At 40.7% G+C, this 21,251-nt stretch overlaps 3 protein-coding genes and 1 long non-coding RNA gene across 5 annotated transcripts; 2 read left to right on the top strand and 2 right to left on the bottom strand.

The window, feature by feature from the left end:
* The first annotated feature begins 1,033 nt into the window (after positions 1-1,033).
* Positions 1,034-4,867, top strand: alg5 (ALG5 dolichyl-phosphate beta-glucosyltransferase). The gene is made up of 10 exons (XM_044042030.1): positions 1,034-1,364; positions 1,995-2,163; positions 2,326-2,372; positions 2,520-2,588; positions 2,718-2,810; positions 2,927-3,040; positions 3,130-3,189; positions 3,272-3,423; positions 3,905-3,990; positions 4,328-4,867. Exons 1-10 carry the CDS (start codon positions 1,302-1,304, stop codon positions 4,441-4,443), a joined length of 969 nt encoding a protein of 322 aa, XP_043897965.1. The 5' UTR covers positions 1,034-1,301; the 3' UTR covers positions 4,444-4,867.
* On the bottom strand, positions 4,143-8,449 carry LOC122779558. The gene is made up of 2 exons (XR_006361580.1): positions 7,452-8,449; positions 4,143-4,497 (listed from the first exon to the last, which is right to left on the bottom strand). It is a non-coding gene; the product is annotated as an uncharacterized LOC122779558 (long non-coding RNA).
* A 305-nt stretch (positions 8,450-8,754) lies between these two features.
* On the top strand, positions 8,755-15,760 carry smad9 (SMAD family member 9). 2 transcript variants are annotated; one of them, XM_044042029.1, is made up of 8 exons: positions 8,755-8,903; positions 10,392-10,910; positions 12,240-12,455; positions 12,735-12,998; positions 13,661-13,768; positions 14,022-14,243; positions 14,787-15,043; positions 15,211-15,760. In XM_044042029.1, the coding sequence occupies exons 2-8, from the start codon at positions 10,715-10,717 to the stop codon at positions 15,352-15,354; spliced, it is 1,407 nt and encodes a 468-aa protein (XP_043897964.1). In that variant the 5' UTR covers positions 8,755-8,903; positions 10,392-10,714; the 3' UTR covers positions 15,355-15,760. The 2 variants fall into 2 exon arrangements, with proteins under 2 accessions (XP_043897964.1, XP_043897963.1); XM_044042028.1 differs by having other exon boundaries at positions 8,756-8,903; positions 13,658-13,768.
* Positions 15,761-15,999: 239 nt separating this feature from the next.
* LOC122779557 (regulatory factor X-associated protein) lies at positions 16,000-18,381 on the bottom strand. Its single transcript, XM_044042031.1, has 3 exons — positions 17,666-18,381; positions 17,077-17,187; positions 16,000-16,607 (listed from the first exon to the last, which is right to left on the bottom strand). Exons 1-3 carry the CDS (start codon positions 18,092-18,094, stop codon positions 16,503-16,505), a joined length of 645 nt encoding a protein of 214 aa, XP_043897966.1. The 5' UTR covers positions 18,095-18,381; the 3' UTR covers positions 16,000-16,502.
* Between the last annotated feature and the right edge of the window lie 2,870 nt (positions 18,382-21,251).

Raw genomic sequence — 21,251 nt, 5'->3', positions numbered from 1 at the left:
CATATTAATAAATATTAAACATTAAAATGTGTTACAGACCATCTATTACATATACACTGTTCATAAATGGGTAAATTCAAGAACCTGAAAAATATTACCTGAATAACTTGTTCTTATTTGTTGTGAATACAAATTAAAGACTCAACATGTTTTGTTTGTTGCATGAAAAAACAGTTTAAGCCGTTAAGCTGTTTAACCTGAGAGCACGTACAAATGCAGTTGGTGTAATGACAGAAATAATAACACCGACACAGTCTTTGAAGTTATGGAATAAAGCCTAAATTTATTTTTTATTTTTTTAAAGTATTTGTTACAGTTTAGTCTATTGGCAAAAAGCTATAGTGAGAATGGTGTTGCAGAAAATCTGATGTGGAGAATGTTACAACATTTGTTGTAGTCAAAGGCACGGGATGAATGAGCAATAAATAATAGGCAAAATATAATAAATTTGCTTTTGAGTAATCAAATAAAAGTAATAATATGAATTAATAAGTCAATCTATCAATCTGTGTATTTAACTTCACTGTTATTAAGGCTTGAACTTAAAAAACAACATATCATAACATATAATCAATATTTACAAAGAAACAATATATCCAGCAAATAAACATTTTAAAATTCCATATAAACGTATGGGTGCAGCCTGGGATAAAGAACGAGTCAACAGGCAATGGCAGTCTATTATTATATTACTTCCAGAGGTGGAAAGTAATACATGATATTGACTCACGTCACTGTAATTGAGTGGGTTTAAAGAGCTACTTTTTTACTGTAACTTGAGTATATTTCTAGAGCAGTACTTTTACTTTAAGTAAAAAACAATTATCAAAATAGTGGTGCTTTTAGGATATTTCAGGATATACTCTTTCCACCTCTGGTTAGTTCCATCGTTGGAGTCTTGTTATGTTTTGAAAACACAATCCGTCACCCGTCTTATGGTTGTTTTCACTCCTGTCCTCTAGGTGTCAGTGTAGGTTTTATTGCAGGGCTCGATACTCTCTTGCCTCAAACGACACTGATGACGTGTCGAGAAAAAACTCATCACTTCCTTGTCCGCGTTGTGTTCAGTTGTGATTGGAGTTCACTGACATGTACACAGACTGAGGGAACTGTCGAGGGCTTTAATTTGGTTCTTTATTCATAAAAAACAACAACAACCATAATCTTGTATTTCACCGTGTACCCCAGTAAGTTGGAGCACGGACCGCGAGACACGAAGCAAAACAAACTAAAGTTAATTTGAATTGAGCTAGCTTTTAGCTAGCCACTCTGGGAGGTGACTGCACAGTTACATATGGAAAATGGATTTCCTCTGTGAAATAGTTCAAGCCTTGGTCGCATTAGCAGCTTTAGGTTTTATTGTGGTAAGTAGTTAATGGGAAAACTAATAGCTTCTTCTTTTTTAACTGGTGTTTTTGCAGTGTGAAGTAGAATTTGTCAAATTGTATGTCAGTGTTTTTACCCAGATACTGTTATTCTGGATTTCCACCCGAGTGTCCTGTTTCTGTGTAATACGTCGTTTAGTATTGTGGTTTGAGACTTACATGCATGTATTTTCCTTAAATGTCAAACATTTATCATTCTAACTAGGGGTGCAACAATTACAAATGTATTTCATTCGGCAAGGCATTTGGGCACATCATAATTTCCAGGTTTGGGAAACACTGCCCAACATTTTTCAGCATTTTATGTACCAAACGATTACTCGAATTGAGAAAATAATCGACACATTAATTGATTATCACAATAATCATTCATTAGTTGCAGCCCTAGTGCTAGCTTTTCTCTTTGTCTCTGCTAACAAACCACATAGGTTTGTCTATTTAATTAAAATATAATGTGGTAATGCAACAACAGGATTAACTGAGGTGGAGATCACAATGTAGAGAAACCCCTGATTGGATTCTGTAATACAATAGTACACTTTAGGGGTAAAGGCTTCTTTTGCACTTTATAAGTTATATATTTAATTAAATGTCATTCTCCTTTTTCAGGTGCTCGTTATAGCACACGTCACGGCCGGAATGGTGAGCTTGACACGCCATGAGAAGGAGAAATACTTCCTCACTGCTTCTGGAGAGAAGGAGCTTTTTCCCAGTTTGCACGATCCCTATTCCAGGCAGCTCTCTGTGGTGATACCAGCCTACAATGAGGAGCTCCGAAGTGAGTGGGGGGTGCTGTTGATTGATGTCTTTACAATTGCTTTATAGTTTACTTCTTGTTCGATTGACAAATTGCACATTGGTTAAGTTTGAAATAATTTGCATAGAACTTACAGTAGAACATAGCAGACACTCATATGTGTGTGACTTTGTGTTATGGCAGTGCCTGTGATGTTGGATGAAGCTATGGAGTACCTAGAAAACAGACAAGTAAGTGTTTTTTTAGTGATCTATGCTTTGAAAAGACAAAAATGATGCTTTGTCAAGTTCAGTGATACTTAAAGTGGTCAGTAGGTGGCAGTATTCAACTAAGAAAGTGCCTGATGTGAAATAACTCATTCTATTGCCTTACTGCAGAAACAAAACTCATCTTTTACATATGAGGTCATTGTGGTTGATGATGGCAGCAAAGACAAAACAACAGAGGTAATCATTTTCAGCTTTTTCAGATAATTTTATGAATATTTTTTTAAAACTTGTGCTTAACTTAACATTTTAAGATGATAGCAGGTGGGATTTTGCTTTGAGTGAACACTGTTGTGATGACCCCGCCAGGTTGCTTTGCGGTACACGAGAGAGTATGGTGCTGACAAAGTACGGGTCCTGACGCTGGTGAAGAACAAGGGGAAAGGAGGTGCTGTGCGGATGGTGAGCAGTGTCAAATTATGCTGTTTCTGACTGGAGCACAAAACTAATATTTAAGTGTTTTAATTAGTTGTAAACACACATGCACTTTTTTAACGTCTCTTTCGTCTCAATTGCAGGGAACTCTGAGTTCCAGAGGTAAAGTCATCCTGATGGCAGATGCTGACGGAGCCACAAAGTTTTCTGACCTTGCCAAAGTAGAAGCCGCACTTCAAAGCGTCAACCCCAAACCAGTGAGGCCATGTTGAGCTTTTGTTTTTTAAATTTTCTAAATTATTAGATTGTTCAAGGCCTGTCTGAATATCTTTGTGCTCACATTTAGGAGAACATGGCAATAGCCTGTGGTTCAAGAGCTCACCTGGAAAAAGATTCCGTCGCTGAGGTAATTGTCTCCCTTCTGTTTGAGAGAGATTGTATGTCTGTTTAATCGTGAACTTACTTACACTCTTGTGTCTTTGTTGTAGAGATCCACGTTTCGTACATTCCTTATGTATGGCTTTCACTTCCTGGTGTGGTTCCTCTGTGTGAGGGGCATCAAGGACACACAGTGTGGCTTCAAGCTTTTCACACGCGAGGCTGCGATCAAGACCTTCTCTTCTCTCCATGTAGAGCGATGGTAAGGGTTTTGATGCCGCCGACAGCCGTTCTGTATGGCAGCCATATCCGAAAGGGATTTTCCAGATATTCTTTGTAATGCTGGCAGCAACACACTTTTGGTAGTTTTAAATCTGCTTTACTGACAATATAAATGAATGCTGTAAACTGTGAAAATGTCATACAATTATTACACAGTGTGTTTCAGGTAACAGGAAGAACACTCCTAAGAGGAGGTGTGAGCATGAATGAAAGCATTTGTTTTTCTAGACTGTTGGTGTAGGAACTTTTTTGTTTTCTGATAAAGGTCATTGCAACTAGAAGGACAGTGTTTGTTTGAAATGTAACAATACAATTAATACTATTCCCCAGATTCAGTGCCAATTACAATAATGTTAAATAATATTTCCCATACCCAGCACTTGTAATTTAACTGTTCGGTTTCTTTAATGTGATTGAATCTGAATTAAACCTCTCTACACTGTTCTTGTTTCTTCTCACAGGGCTTTTGATGTGGAGCTTCTGTTTATTGCGCAGTGTTTTAAAATCCCCATAGCCGAAGTGGCGGTCAACTGGACTGAAATAGAGGGTAGGTTTTTCACGGAATATGTGGGCGTGTGTCCTCCTACCACTGTTCCACATATCTATAGTTCTATAAATATCTCTATTGGGGTGGGTTTGAAAGTCTGATTATTACCTCTAATATTAATTAACATTAATAAACACACTTTTATACAGTAATTGCTTATCTTTGTGGGTTTTATTGTCATATCTTTTTTTCCTGACATGATGTATTTTCTATATATTTGACTGATAACATTATTGCAGGGTTTGTCCACTTTTAATAGGTAAAACGGTATATTTCCATTGTCTGTCTCTTAAAATTATAATTTGAGGATTAAGTGCATATTCATCTGCTCTGCCAGGATCCAAGCTAGTCCCATTTTGGAGCTGGCTGCAGATGGGCCGAGATCTGATTTTCATTCGCCTGCGCTACCTCACCGGAGCCTGGAAACTGGAATCATCACAGAAGAGCGACTAGCCAATCAGACAGGTCCTGGTATCCTGGAGACAGCCTGTGATAGGACCATCAAACCTTTGAAAGAAAGAGGTGGGATTAAACAACTGTGTCCATCATGTACTGTAACCAACAACAAAAAAAAAGTAGTGGCACAGTTGTGGGGTCCTCATGGTCCTGCCTTGTTTTTTTTTATTCAGCTATTGGCTTGTGATAGCCACTGTTACGTGCACATTTCTGTTGCCATGGGTTACAGAAAGCCTGTGTGAGTGATTCGTCAACTTCATGTGTATTTTGTGGCCAGTCAGTAAGTGACAGAGACTTGTAGGAAATGATGGTGGAAGAGAACACCGTGTTGTTGTTGTTTGATATTTTCTAAGGGATTGTATTTTGAGGAAACATGGCTGATGAATGACTGAAACCAAAATAAAAGAATGTCAATGGGTAATGCTTTGAAAGTCTTTACGAACAAAACATTTAAGCCTATGACAGAAATGTAATTGTTTATGATTACTCTAAAACTCATAGTCTCATGTTTTGCACTGACTTTGTGGGAGGATTAGAGAGTCAATGAGCAGCAGCCGCAACAAAATAAAACACCTGAGGGTCCCACCAGGAGTTGGACAGCACCACACAATGTTGCAGGAAGCAAAGCACGTTTAAAATTGTAACCTGTATAATCTGTGATCTACAGTACATTTCATATTAGTTAAAAACCTTGATGCAGAGTCAGATGAAACTGTAAAGACTGAAAGTTTGTTTTATCAGACATTGAAAAAGAAAAACACTACACACCGTGGCACCACTCCCACACTTGGGAGGAGAGCGAGCTGGAGATGTAACGGCTGAGAGTGAAGATTGATTTATTGCACCTCTAATTCTATGATTAATTATCCTGTCAACTGGGCCGCTTTGATCGGGTGTAAGCGGCAAACAGGATGGATTATTTTACTATTGCAAATTCTGAAAAATAGCAGAAATAGGGTAATAAATATAAAATTCAACAAATAAAACTATGCACTACAATGCAGTTAGGCTGTTAGATTATGTTTTGGTCCTTCACAGATGTATCAGTACTGAAATCTTCCGAGTTTTTACATAAAGTGCACTTGTGATTTATACATTTCCAGTGGTTTGCTATTTCAGTTCACTGCTATTTTTATAGTTTAAGAAAAAATGACTGTTGATTTGTAAGAACAGAGCCTGACTGATATACAGTGTAGTATATAGTTTTGGTTAATGTGGTCTTGTTTACAACACTAGATTTAACGGGGAATACTTTGGTCAGGATAATGTGTCTTCAACTCTAAACTGTTTTTTAGAAATCTCCAGGATCTGTCTCAATGGTTTTATTTTACTTGAGGGCAAAATTTGATTCAACATCTAAAGTCCTGAAATGAAGTTAGCTGGGATCAGGATTACAAGGGTTTGTAGAGGGTGAGGGGGATTTATCACAAGATTAGGTTTTCCTTGACATGAAAGAGAGCTGGGAACCCTGGATTGCATTCTCATTTGCCAGACTCGTCTCCCCTCCTGCCTCGTTCCCCTCGTATGGATGTTACTGGAAAGTGTCCAGCAGTTTCTGTATGTGAAGTTCATCGTGTAGGAGCTGTTTGTCTGAGGTTTTTCTTTTTTTTTACAGCTTGTGTGATGTGATGCGGATGTCTCTGGGGCCTCCCGGAGCCACAGGGAAAGAGCATCCTGTTTGTGCTTTGCCTGAATGTCTGCCTTCTTCTGACCAGACAAAACAAACAGGAGATGCTCTGTTGTCTCTCATGTCTAGTTTCCTGTCACTATAGAATGATGTGACTTATGCAAATGTTTAACTTTTACGTATGGATAATTGATGGGAGTGAGCGGTCTTCCCTTAACAAATATGAAATGGGCGCTTTGCACGGTGGCAGTTCTGAGAAAGTCACAGGTGTAAATAATAATAATAAACGATGGCCAGGTTCCATTTAGCCATTTTTATTGTGATCAGTAACACCTGTGCATTCCCTGCTATAAAACACGTTCAAATGGCTGCTGTGTGAAGGGGTCTTAGATCACTTCTGCAGGTAACGCTGTCAATGCCACTGAAGGGAATTCATATCATGATATAATTAATTAAAAATGAAAATGAATGCATACATTAGCCCTCCTCTAAAGGCTCTGTGCTCCAGACTTCCCTGGCTTTTGATCACCTATTAAAAGGCCACATCAGCATCAGCATCATTCATATCCCAGTGGTGCGCATTCTCATCATCCACCTGGTGGTTTGGAATATAAATATCATAAGGGTTTTTCGACCTGATCCCCAGAGTGGTTTCTCTCCGTGTTCCGGAGTATTGTTACGTTCCACAGCAGTTGCTGTAAACTGTGAAAATGTCAAACTTGTAGACTCACTGTCGCCAGCCGGGCTTGCGTCATTAACTGGACCAGTCACCGGCACACTCCCCAATACAAGGATCGTATCCATCCGCAATGAGCAATACCTCAGTGGGAGTCTCATCAGCAAATAGTGAAACCACTAAGAGTCATTCAGTAATAATATTGTGTGTGTGTATATATGTACATATGTATATATAGACACACACACACACACATATGTGTATATATATATATATATAGGTGTATGTAATAGAGATATTAACCAGACAGCTAGGTCTATAACTTCACATATTGATTGTACTGTAATTATAGTATTCCAGCACCTAGAAATATAACTAATATCCCTGCCCTGGCATATGCTACATTAGTCACTGTAATCTCTATAAGTGTTATAGTATAGTATAAGTATAAGTAAATATTAGGAAAATTAAATGGAAAAAAGTGTGTTTGAAAGAATAGAAAAGAGTGCGAACAGGTGGGATTGTTTACCTTCCTGGTCTCTGTTGGTTAGAGCCCAGTGCTGTTGTTTTAAAGTAGAACAAACTGTGGCAAGAAGGACTATAGGTCGGACTCAGGTGTCGCGCACAAAGGTATGTGTGTGTGTGTGTGTGTGTGTGTGTGTGCACGCGCACGGTTCTGCTGCTACTACTGAGGAGCCTCACCTCACCGCGAAATCCTTAAAATCCTGGGAAAGTTCCGGGGATGAGGAGAGGGGGGGGAGCGGCGGCGTCGGCGGAGGGATCTCATATGCAGGCGCTGCGGTTCCAGCCAAGCTGACGCCGCCGAGGCTGTGTGGCGCTCTCTCTGCTGGGGCTGCAGGAGGAGTGGAGGCTCCGGGCTCTTCAGGCAGACCTGCGTCAATAACGTGTCCGCAGAGGAGCGGAGCAACACGCGGAACACGATGGCACTGTGATTTCACAATAAAGAGAGGATGTTCGGTTAGAAATACACGAATACAGCTGCATGTAGAATTAAGAGTAGTTTATGAAAACTTACTGTAACGCTGTTGCCACCTCTATTTTGGCACTATTTGTCACATAAGATAAGATAGTCCTCCATCCTACAACTTTCATATTTTACTCCAACTTTATTCCTTTTATCTGCTTCTGCCATTTTGCTGCTGTAACAAATTCATTTCATCCATGTGGGATAAAGTCTAATCTCATCAAATCTAATTTCGTGGCCATTTAAAAGCAATAATCATAAATGTTTGTTGTCCACAGTTTGTGCTATTTAAAAACAGCACAGGGCAACCAACAGAGGCCAAGAAGGTACAGTAAACAATCCCACATGTTCATCCGCTTTTATTAAAAAAACGAAACAAAAACAAAACATTTTAAAGGTATTTTTATACTACTTAGACTCTTTACACTTGTGTACTGTATTTCTGATTCTGATACTCTATAAATTAACATGTATACATGACATTTAGCAAATTATTAATCTCAATTTTCCTACAAAATAAAAACTAGCGAAATAAAAAGATAAATATGTACCAACAGTCCAACTTTGTGGAACATAAATCGGAAAAAGATGGCATGCAATTAGTAGAATTGTCAATCTTTAATGAATTAAAGCTAGTTACCACACAAAATCAGTAAATTATTCACATAATAACATAAAATATAATTTATTTATTTTTTTAAATCAACCATTAGCCTTGCAGTTTTTTTTCGTGACATACATTTTATTATTTTAGTTTACTTTTTATTCTGGTGAGTTTCTAATTGGTATTTTTAATGATGTATGTATGTAAGTACACGCATCATCTTTTATTTTGTAAAGCACTTTGGTCACGTGTGGGTTGTTGTAAATAGCTATAGCAATAAAAGGACATTACATTACATTAAATGTATTTACTTCGCGTCATCTTCAGCTGACTCCTTGCGGCGCAGTTCGCTTTTTTATTTTGAAAGCCACGACCGGATGTTAGTGTGACTGAGGCTGCCTTGACGTTTTAACGTCAACACACACACATGCTTGCACACTCGCACACACACACGTTGCACGACACACACCTTTCGGCTGGTCTGACCCACAGGAGGACAGGCAGGGAAACCTTCTCAGGCACAGCACAGGACGGAGACTGCGGTGCACTTGTTATCACAACACAGGTGAGCAAATAATAACATACTTTTATATATATGATATATATATATATATATACATATATATATGCATATATATAATAAACATGTGGATTTCTCATATATATATATATATATATATATATATATATATATATATATATATATAGCCCTGTACAAGTTTCAAAACAATGTTAAAATGTCTCTGCTGGTACTGTTGCAGAATTGATTGGGGATTAAATATAGTGATAATGTTTATTGTTTATTATTTTTATGTAGTTTTGACGCAATTGCACAAACAACATTGAAAATAAATGAATTAAACTCGTGAAAAATGCACTGACGTATAAGTTGACTGTGTTTACGGTGACGTAATTAAACAATCACAAAGTCTGCGCTCACCTACAGCAAAGGTGAGGCGTTAATGGTATTTTTTTTTTTTTTTAAAGAAAAAGGCGCACAAGTTTGGATTTTTGGCAACGGCACCAAAAAAAGAAAAGAAAAAGACGTCGGTGTAGTCTTATTAAAGGAAGCTGGCGTGTTTACTTTTAAGGGAAGGAGGGGGCGGGTGTCGTAGTGATAAAGCATTAGGTAATTAGCCTATCTGAGCCTGCAGACTGAGAGACGCCAGGCTCCGCAAAAGACTTGATGCCGCACTGAGCTTGTGCGCTTTTGCTGTCATTGTAAAAAAAAAAAGAAAGAAAGAAACCCAGCTGTCCGCGTGTTTGTCCGCGTGTTCCTGCTCACATCACAGCTTATTTACACGTGTTGGGTGGACTGTAAGTGACATATAATTAAAGAGAAATAGAGGATTTTACCTTCTTTCTTTTTTTTTAAATAAAGTAAACAGTAAACTGTAGATGAGTGATTTACAGCACAGGCCAAAATAAAGGTGCTTTTGTGCCACATGGGTCAAATATGATACGTGTGAGACATACTTCACTGTGAGGACATTCTGATCATGGTTTAGTCCTCACATTTTCACACCATCTTACGTTTGTGTGATGTTCACTAGTTTTTTTTATGGCAGACAGAAAGACAAACACAAAAACAGGGATCTCTCTCTTTCTCCCTCCCTCCCTCCCTCCCTTCTTTGAGTCTCTGTGTGTCTGTCTGTCTCCCTCCCTCCCTCTCTCTCTCTGCCTGTCTCCCCCTCCTGTCCTGTGATGTGTTCTGGCCAGACAGTATGGCTCCTGGGCGTCAGTGGCATGATCATAGAAACAGAGGCCAGAAAGAAAGGACATTCCTCATTGTTGGTGAATCTAGAAATGAGCTTGGGCTGTTTTTCTACCTTTTTTTTTTGGGTGCATGTTTCATATTCACATCGCAGAATAATAACCTTGTTGTTCAGTATGTGGGGTGTCTCTCTGTAACAGTGCCTCCTTATCATGGAAAACCCACTCCCAAGTAATCACAACAGTAAACCCCCAATCTCTTTTCTACCTGACCCCTGAACTCCATCTTCACTTTTTTAAGTAAATTAGCAAGTTAATACTCTGTCACATCTCTTGCCAGGTGATTGAAACTGGAAACCTGGACTTGTGGTCGTGCAAGGAGTCACCTCCCCTTTACAGGAGACTTCAAATCCAGAGCTACACGATTGCTTCTGTGCCAACGCAGAGTGGAGATTTAGGGTTTGGGCGGGAGTCCAGCTCCTCCACCAGCACTGCTCGGAAGTAACAACGGAATTCCAAAAAAAGGGCTCCGTTTACACAGACTTTTTTTTTTTTACCCTGCTACCTCTGTAAAAACCTTACCTCGTTCTTCTTCTTCACCGTCCTGGCCACGTGTTTGAGTTCTCACTCCTGTTATTTGGACCCACGTCGACTCATCTCAATATGAACTCCTCCAACTCCATCACGTCGCTGTTCTCTTTCACGAGCCCGGCCGTGAAGCGCCTGTTGGGCTGGAAGCAAGGTGATGAAGAGGAGAAGTGGGCGGAGAAGGCCGTGGACTCTCTGGTGAAGAAGCTGAAGAAGAAGAAGGGGGCAATGGAGGAGCTGGAGAGGGCGCTCAGCTGCCCGGGACAGCCCAGTGAGTAACACCTATGAAGTGGATATAGGAACTAAAGCAATGAACCTGACCTTGATTTACTAAATACTAGGACCTTGAATATTTTGTATAATTGTCTGTAGCCTTAGTATAAGACTTTTAGAGGTACTTTAGACCTATTTTGCTTTTCTGTCAGCGATAGTACCTGGTTCCTGGCATTTTTTTTTTTTAGTACCTGCTAAGGCGAGGGTGCCAAGTGTGTTGAGCTGATGCTTTATTGGTCAGAGTGCACAAGAATCAAGCCGAACGATGCCGAACTGTAGAACGGCTAAAAAGACTTGAAAACATGGGTTCATTGCCAACATTTAGCAAAGGAAATGTGTAAAATCTCATCGTTTAACAGAGGAGTTCGGTGTATATCAGTCCAGTGACTGTGTCAGACGGAGTCTGTGCTTTAGGTCATGCAGGAAGTACTGAACAAATCTTTAACTGATTCTAATGATTCAGTTACACCGAAAACAACTGCTTTACAAGTCACTAAGTCGCGGCGGTTACATGCAGCCGTGCTGCGTTGACTATAGTAATGGAAAACCAAACAAACTGTGTAGAGACGAGAGGAGAGACGGTGCTATACAGTGTAGAAATGCCTAAAGGCTTACTACACAAATGTTAGTGGAACAACATCCAACGACACATGATAAAAGGGGAGGGGTTGAGCGGAGGTGTGTTACAATCTGCAGTCTCACCATTAGATATTACTAGATTCTTACACACTGGACCTTTAAGATGGAAAATCCGGTTTGTGGTGGACTCAGGTCAAACTGACTGGTGTGAGGCACTGTATGGTCTAGTCAGCCGAGGGCCATTTACCATGTGTTTTGTTATGCACATAAATTCTATGTAGTTTGAAAGCAAACCACACATCTAGAGGTAGAATCTCCACGTGATCCACATTCAGCTCGTGCCCAAAAAGACGCAACAGTATATATATAAAGTGCTCAGTGCTGGGAGTATTGTAATCAAGGCCTCACTAACTAAGATCGCCATTCTGTGTTTTTTTATGTCTTTTCTTGTTGTGATATAGTGATGATGAAGTGATGAAAATGAATTCTTAGTGGTTTAGGAAAGCAAAACTTTGACGTCTCTGCTCCCTGACAAACACACAGCTTTCTCCTTGTTGTGTCATCTGCAGGAATCTTAACTTAGTGTGAAGGAGGAAGCAGAGGAGTGGCAGCTGTTATCAGCGACAAAACGTTCTGACCACTTTTTGTTTTTGGTCACGTTGCAGGGCCTGATTTTAAATCAAATCCCTTGTCCTCTTGTGACTCCTCTGTACTCCACAAGAAAAATAAAAACCTTTTCATCCTTCAGGCAAGTGCGTTACGATTCCTCGGTCACTGGACGGGAGGCTGCAGGTGTCACACAGAAAGGGTTTGCCCCACGTCATCTACTGCAGAGTCTGGCGCTGGCCCGACCTGCAGTCCCACCACGAGCTCAAAGCCCTGGAGTGCTGCGAGTTCCCCTTCGGCTCCAAGCAGAAGGACATCTGCGTCAACCCGTACCACTACAGGCGCGTGGAGACACCTGGTATGTCCTGTTCTAGTGCGGCAACTGTTCAATATCATGCATTTCTGATCCAAACGCCACCGAGCGCTTAGTTCCTTGCATTTATAGATAGATATGCCAAAGAATATCCTCTGAATTTGTTTTTGTTGCTTCAGAAAAGGGTAATAAGTTTAATTTTTGTCTGTAAAGCTTTTATGGATTCTCAAATAGAAAGCAGAACGTCTGATCCAATACAGTGTTCCTTTGCCAAAAGGATTGGCAGTAATATGAGCTTTTATAACATTCTTTTTCTCCTCTCAGTGCTGCCACCGGTTCTGGTCCCACGCCACAGCGAGTTTAACCCTCAGCACAGTTTACTGGCAAAGTTCAGGAACGCCTCTTTGCACAACGAGCCTCTGATGCCCCAGAATGCCACTTACCCGGACTCCTTTCCTCCGCTGCCCTGCTCCACCTTCTCCTCCTCCACCACCACCTCGTCCTCGCTCGCCCAGTCTCCCGCCTCACAGAGTTACCCCAGCTCCCCCAACAGCTCGACAGAACCTGGCAGTCCGTATCACATCACAGGTAGGGATCCTGACAAGAAAACTTGACACTTTGTAAGTGTTACTGTCCATTTTTAAATAAAAGCATTTCTTTTCACCATCAACCAAAGCATTGTTGCTCTCTCTGCTGTGGAAACGTCTGCAGAGAAGAAATACAGAGCTCACAAATGTTAGGAAACGGTGAATCTCGGCATGTTGTGTTACTGAAACGCCACAAGACAAGTGTCGTACAGCGTGTCCACACACAAAAAAATCCAGTGTTCATTTGAGAAGTTAAGGTTTTTTACAGCCTGTTCAAATAAAGTTGGAATTAACGGGAAAGAAAATCTGTGCATTGACTTGTATGCAAAGTTGTGATAAATTTGCGTTGCGTCCGGTGCGGACACAGCACGAGAACAGCAATCTCTGCTGCTTATTTGCATATTAAGCAGCAGAAGTCCCAAGTAGAGATAGACGCGAGTATCATCTGGACGATGGAGGTTCAGAGTTTATTTCAGAGTCAACAAAATACTTTTCGACCTGCACCATTGTCCCCAAGTATCAAAGGACATGTTGAAAGATCTTGCTCAATATTTTCATCTTCGCTCTCGTTTGTGCACGTCCACCTTCACTGTCTATTGCATCAAGAGCTGTTTTCTCAATCCTCTTTTTTTTTACCCCTTTGTTGTCATGCTTTTCCAGCAGAGACTCCTCCACCTCCGTACAGCATGATGGAGACGAGCCCTCCAGAGGATGTGAAGCCCAACAACTCCACAGCAACCACTAAACTTATGTTTTCCGCCCCACACACAGGTAACAAACACACAGATAGAAAACGTAATATGTTGTAACGTAATATAAAAATGTGTGAATAGATTCATACCAAGGCATTGATTCCTCGATACAGTAGCTCTGCTTGTATTAGCTACTGGAGATTGTGTTGCAAATCAATGGCAGGATGCCTTGTGACAGATTTATGGGATTTTTATGGCAATGTGGTAAAGTATGTGAAATTGAATATCGCACACTGGCCACCTCCAATTCCGCCATCCTTCCCCGTTTCCAGATTTACGGCCCGTGTGCTACGAGGAGCCGGAGTACTGGTGTTCCATCGCGTACTACGAGCTCAACAACCGCGTGGGCGAGACCTTCCACGCGTCATCGCGCAGCGTCCTGGTGGACGGCTTCACGGACCCGTCCAACAACAAGAACCGCTTCTGCCTCGGCCTGCTGTCCAACGTCAACCGCAACTCGACCATCGAACACACACGCAGGCACATAGGCAAAGGTAGGCTGGACGACCCGTGCAGGTAATTCACATCGGAGAACTCATTTCTTGACGAACTGTAGCCAACACACGTCAGGTCATAGATTTGTCTCACTTGCCTTTCAAACACACAAACATTTCTATCTTTTTGTGCTGAATCCTTCAGGCCACATGTAGTTTTTTTTTGTTTTTTTCTTCTTGTGGTGTCAGAGTTGCTGTTTTTGGACCCGTATCAGGAATCTGTGGGTTCCACAAATCTGTCCAGTGTGGTTTTAAAATGATAGGGGTGACACGAAGCGTTGAGGGTTATTTGTCTCCGATTCACAGACACTAATGATGTTCATTCTTTTCAAGTATAAAGATGGCCTTGTGTGTGTTTTTCCCTCTGGTAGAATATGAGAAAAATGCAACTATTTCCGTTTGTGTACGATGAAGTGAATTTAGCTCTTGCTGTATTTGTTTTACTGGCTACTTTTTGTTTCTGTGCTCACAGAAGGGTGTTTTTGTGAAGTTTAGACATTCAAGTTGGTCCCTCTCACTTAAGTATATTTGGTTTTCTTTCAGGTTTACACCTGTACTACGTAGGCGGCGAGGTGTACGCCGAGTGTCTGAGCGACAGCAGCATCTTCGTCCAGAGCCGCAACTGTAACTTCCAACACGGCTTCCACCCCACCACCGTGTGTAAGATCCCCAGCGGCTGCAGCCTGAAGATCTTCAACAACCAGCTGTTTGCGCAGCTCCTCGCGCAGTCTGTCAATCACGGCTTCGAGGTCGTCTACGAGCTCACGAAGATGTGCACCATTCGGATGAGCTTCGTCAAGGTACGGATGGAGCCCACTGGTGTGACGACGCCATGTAGAGCTGGAAATGTTGTGAATGTAGTGATAATTATCCTTTTTTTTTAACCCCCATTTCTACTTGGAACTTTTGGTTTAAAAAGAATTGCCACCTTGCACAGCTGAGATTCACGCTTGCATCTTCTCCTCAGGGCTGGGGCGCCGAATACCATCGTCAAGACGTAACCAGCACCCCCTGCTGGATCGAGGTGCATCTGCACGGGCCCCTGCAGTGGCTCGACAAGGTCCTCACACAGATGGGCTCCCCACACAATCCCATTTCCTCGGTGTCCTAACACGAAAACACTTGCACACTTTTCGAAAGTGTGTACTCCTGGTCCTCAACACAGGTAGTCGTAGATTCTGTACGCTCTTCTATGTCCGGGTTTTCAGTCCCTACTGTCCTCCTCTTGACATCTCACACTAAATAAGGGGGGGATATCAGTTACGGCTTCATCATATCGTGCAGCAGAACTGAAATTGATTTACGTTATTTACAAATCAATGTTCTTTAATTTCAGTATAAGAACATTTAACTTCTCCCTGTGTTCACTCCACTCCAAGACATGAAGAATTTGGGATATGTAGGTACTCAAGATTGTGTATTATGAATGTTATTGCTGTTGTATGCATTTCCTGATGTTTTACTGAATGTACTAGTTGCTTTTTTTCTTCATTCCATTAAAGTGTTTTTTTCTTTAATGTTTAAGTTTATATCATCCACATACCTCGGCCAAAACCCGACAGTCTCCTTAAATTCACTCAAGCTCCTGGACCCCACCCCATGCACCAAAATTTAATGGGTTCTTCCACGGTCCCATACATCATTCCTCTGCAGAGTTTCACGGCAAATGTGTTCTTCCATAATCCTGCTATGAAAACAACACCAGGTAAAAACAAAACATCCATTGTGGAGGTAATAAAACAACATTTCTCAATGCTGACATCATTATTTTTCATTTAATCTTCACAGCAAGGGTTACTTACACTTCAGGCGAAAAACAAACAAACAGTCCATGACCTCACCGTGTCTTTTTCAACACGGGGACAAACAGTGCAAACCTGAACAGTGTACGTTCCATCAAACATCGCTTGTGTTTCTGCTTCAGTTTCATGATGATTCAAATGTTCAACATGTCCTGGGAGACTTGATAGAGGCAACACACACACACACATGCATTACACAAACTGATTGTCACATGTAACAACAATTGATGTTCAAAGGAAAACAAAATAGAGAGAAGAAGGGTAATAATTCTTTCAGCCAAAACAGTTAAGACAAAATACAGTAAAACACAAAAATAAAAAAAAAGAGGAGAAATCTCATGTTGGGCTTTTAGCCTGTGATGGCTGACTGCAGAGATTCTTTATAGTGCATGTTTTTAGCCTTTTTTAATCTATTTACACACCCCCAAACACCAGTGGTTACATTTACCAGCCGACGTCAGCAACCGTGGAACTGCCCCTGTGCTTGGCTGCGGCTCTGTGTGGCCAGGAGCTCCTGCTGCTGCTGCAGGAAACTGATCACCTCCGGACTTCTGAGCAGTGACTTGAGGGGGACACACAGATCCAGACGTCAGTGTTATTTTATTATCCGTCATGGGGGAAATTCATATCGACACAACAGCACAAAAGATAGCAGTAACATTAGCAACAATAAGAGTTAAATTAGAATAGAACAGAGTAGGACACACACAATCTTTCACTTGAGATTCTTAGCAAATGCATGTTATTGTTTGACCGTGGTACAGGAGAAAGACACACATAGGTGACACATTAAAGGGAAAACTTAATAAATAAATGAATCTGTCTTTCAAAGAGAATATGTTTTCCTGGCATAACTGTGTCCAGTGATATACAGGACATGATTGATGATGGCGTAATAGCATGAAAAGCAACAGAACTGGCCAGGAGGCTTGTGGTGTCCCCCTCCGAAGATGCTTTACACTAATTTTTCCTTGAATTTGTGTTATTTGTCACCCTTGTGCACTTGCATTAGGCACCTTGCTGTGACTTACCAGTCTCTTCTGGTTAAGGACCTGCTCTATCAGCGAGGGTCTGGCAGGTCGGTCCCCCATGGCACTAAGGCGCTGTTTGTTCACAGATACAGGCCGCTCCTCTGAGTTTTCCTGTTTACGACAAACATGAGACAAAACAGAGGGTGTACTGATTGTGATTCTAGTCACAAGTCAAGTCTTTAATAAAAGAATTGGCTTCATCAGCCATGTATTGGTGCACACAAAAGTAATTCAGGCCAGAGCACTAACACAGTAGTGTGAGGACATAATGAAATTCAGAGAACATCAGCACATGAAGAGTAATCAAGGCTATAGCATCACCTGCTGGCAAAACAGCAATTCCTCGCTTTACTATCACAGTAAAGTGAATACTTATGGATTCTGAACAAAATAAAGCATTAAAGGACATTATTTTGAGGATTGGTAAACAATGATTGACACTTCATGAATGAAACAACTAATCGATATTTCGAGAAAACCATTGATAATGAAATTAATTTCTGGTTGCAGCCCTACAAACAGTCTAATATATGAATTTAACACAGATAAAACTAAACATTTTTGATTAAAAAAAGCAGCTCAATCTTACGTCAAGTTTCCCACTGGACATGGCCTGGTCACTCTTCTTCTTCTTGTACTTGTCTTTGTACATCTTGTTGCGGTGTTTCTTGCACATCCACGGCTTCCTCTGCTTGGCCACCTGCGTCGTGGTCACCGTGCATCCCTCATAAGTGCACTGTTTGGGGGCGTTGTCGCCCTCGGTGGTCTCCTCGTCGTTGGGCTCCTCCGGACTGGCGGCGCTGTCCCTGGGATCCGAAGTGTCCAGCACGTCGCTTTCCTCGTCCGGATCGTCCATCTCGTAAGAGGAGACGTTGTTGTCCGGTTCGTGCGGCGTTATCACGTTCCTGCTGTCCACCACCCCGCTCTTACTCACGTAGTAGCGCTGTCCGTCTTTGGTGAACAGGAGAGTGGAGTCTTTGTCTTTATTTGTCGATGGTGGACAGTCATCTTCGCTCATGGCTGCGGCGGTGGACACAAATAGTAAACAGCGGCAAGCTAGCGAGTTAGCTAAATAGCATTGCTTGGCAAGTTAAATTAACTTAGGCTAATTTAGCAATATTTGGACACGTCTTCACTCGCTTTTCCATGGTAGTAAAAATATGACCCTATTACGCTCGTAACTGTCATCAAACACGCAATAATTGTAGGCTAAATGTAAAAAAAACCGCCTGCCGTATTGTCAGATTTTGACTGGATAGATCATGCTAACGCTGGGAAGCCTTTCTTCTTCGCTGCTTTGGTTTCAGGCACTTACACGCATACACTGACCCCTAGTGTTCAAATGTGGACACTACACTGGAACAAGAGAGCAGAGCCTCCCAAACTTTTTGGGGTTTGATGACTCGTATTTGTAGAATGTAGCACAACATTGAAATGAATTAAGGATCTCAAGTAATCAGTCTTATTATTGGTCAAATATTAATAGTTAAATACTTAGTAAATCAGATTTCGTTTCAAATAATTTGGCAAATTGTCTATCTATCTATCTATCTATCTATCTATCGCTCTTACAAATACAACCAAGTTGATTTTAAGTTTCGTTAACAATATAATGACCTTGTCTTTTCCACCCTCACCAAATGTGTTAATTTTCCTCAAGTTTTCTCTGCAAAATACAAGATGAAAGCTGACATAAAAAAATATTGCACTAGCATTTTATAATCAATTCTTTAACCTCATACCATGTGGCTTCCAAACTACCCCACTACATAGCCTGACATGGAGCCTTTTCATATTTATATACACATACTGCAAATCAAATATTAAACGCCGTCCTCTCTGATAACTGTTGCCCTTGACCATTGGAAAGCCAAAAGCAAATTATCATGAAGAAATCAGGCAGTGAAATGTTGTTATACTCTATCAGCCCACCCAAGTACAGAGGATATATATAATATAACAATAGTCCCTTTAGTCAAGTAGTTTAGGAGTAACATTTAATGATGGGAGCAAATAAAAACCTTAAAAACAAACCTACAATTAAACAGCATGTAGCACACTCACAGATTGCAGTATTCTCGGTGTCTATTGCCACAGGGAATCTATGTTAAAGCTCTACACACAAACACCAACCATGTGTTTTTGAAACATATTTTAATCATCATTATTATTTTTATTGATAGACAATTGTTGAACAGAGGTACAGGTATTGGTATTGCAACAGATTGTAACATCGTGGTGCAGCTGTGGGAGCACTTTGGTAAACCACATGTGCCAATGTGGTTGCGGGATGATGATGATGATGATGATGCTGGGCATAAATACAGAAAAATTACACGTAACACATGTGACAACTGCAGAGGAGGTCGTCTGCGAAGCCAAAATGTATTTCTCTCACACCCCCTGACTTCTCTTCTCTTTCATCTCATGTCTCAGTTCGTGGAAATCCCTTCACTTGTTGTTGCTTCTGCAGAGGGGAAATCATTCCCAGTGTGGCAAGAAGCTAAAAATGAAGATGTCACCTGTGGAGATTCATCTAAGCAGAACAGCATCAGGTTAAAATGTTTTTTTCTTCAACTCAGTTCGTTTTATTTCAACCTAATGGTCTGCTTTTGTTTATTTTCTTTATTTTCTTTCTTTTTTTGTTATTTGTTGTTGCTGACACACAATATAGTTCTCATACTACTAGTAAGAAATACACTGTATTGGAAACTATCAAAATAAAGAAAATTGTTGTTGTTTTTTTTACATAACATATAAACAATACCTCATTTTGTTTTTTATAAGAATAAGCTACTGTATGTCTGTCATGCTCTCATCCAAATAAATGAAGCCATGAATGAGGTTTCACAGAGCTGAAATAAATCCTTTTTCTTCTTCTTCTTTATTTTTTTTAAACCATACTGCTGCTAATCCAAGAGTGCTGCTGGTTGTCCGGGTTTCACGTCGACTTCCTTGTCTGACTGCAGCCTAACAGCTGCAGCATTTTGTGCAAATAAGCGGTTCCTCGTAATCTCTTAATTCAACGTTACATACATTTACTACCCTAAAAAAACACGTAACCGAAGCCATACGAATGATACACCTGGGTTTCAACGATAACACCCCCATCTGCTGCTGGAACAGGGTCGATGAATTTATCCCTTTTGTGTTGAGAAAAAAGAAATGTAAACAAGGCTTTGTATGTGTATTACAAAATAACAGAATTCAGTATGATGTCGATACGGGACGATGACGGAGAAAACGTGTGCGCTCAGGGAAAGAAGTTGACATGTCGAGTTTGCTACACAAGCACCCCCCAGATTCTTCTGAATTTTATGTTTCATGACATATGAAGCACAGAACCCAGTGACGAGGAGCAAATCTAATGCACCGTTTCGGTCTCAATAGCAGTCTGTAAAATGTAAACTGTAATAACGCAGTCCAATGTTACAGGAAGGCAACGCCAGTATACGGTGTTTGGCACAGAATTTTAGCACACGTGTGTATTCCTCTGATCTGTTCCTCTCATTTAAACACGTTTGTCAAAAAAAGTCCTTTTCTCTATGTATTTTCAACATTTCACCACGCCTAAAGTCGCTAAATCTCAGCTCTACAAATTATTATTTCAGTCCACAAGCCTTTATGAAAAAGGAAAAACACATAGTCATAAAAATATTACTAATAATAATAATAAATTAAATCAATTAAGAATGAATAATGAAATAAAGTTCAATAAAACATGAACATTGGTCCATATTCTCATATTGCCTCTGAGAGCCGCTCTGCCATAAGGAAGTTTCCATGTCGAGCCCAGATCATCACTGAAGGGTGAACAATAACGCTGTCGCCCCCTTTCTCGCTCCTTGAGCCCGGTAACATGTGCTCAGACAAGAGAGAGCATTAAGAATAAATCAAAGAAAAAGTCTTTCACATCACTCTGCCCTTTCCCTCTTCCTCATGATCCCTGTTGTCTTGTTGCCACTCAAGTCATTGATTTCTTGTGTCTACCTCCTTTTGATCCATCTCTCCTCTAAGTTTGGAAAAGACAGATTCAGGAAAGATAAAAAAAATTATTTCTGTTTCCCCCCTCTTTATAGTTTTATAGTATTCACTACCAGCCGTAGTGTACACCTCCTCTTCTTCCTCCTCCTTCATATAAGGAGTAGCAAGATAAGGATTTTTTTCTCCTCCTC

Source organism: Solea senegalensis, linkage group LG13, assembly GCF_019176455.1.
Source record: "Solea senegalensis isolate Sse05_10M linkage group LG13, IFAPA_SoseM_1, whole genome shotgun sequence".
NCBI lineage: Eukaryota > Metazoa > Chordata > Actinopteri > Pleuronectiformes > Soleidae > Solea > Solea senegalensis.
The sequence above is the reverse complement of the archived record's forward strand: the minus strand, read 5'-3'. Positions and strand labels throughout refer to the sequence as shown.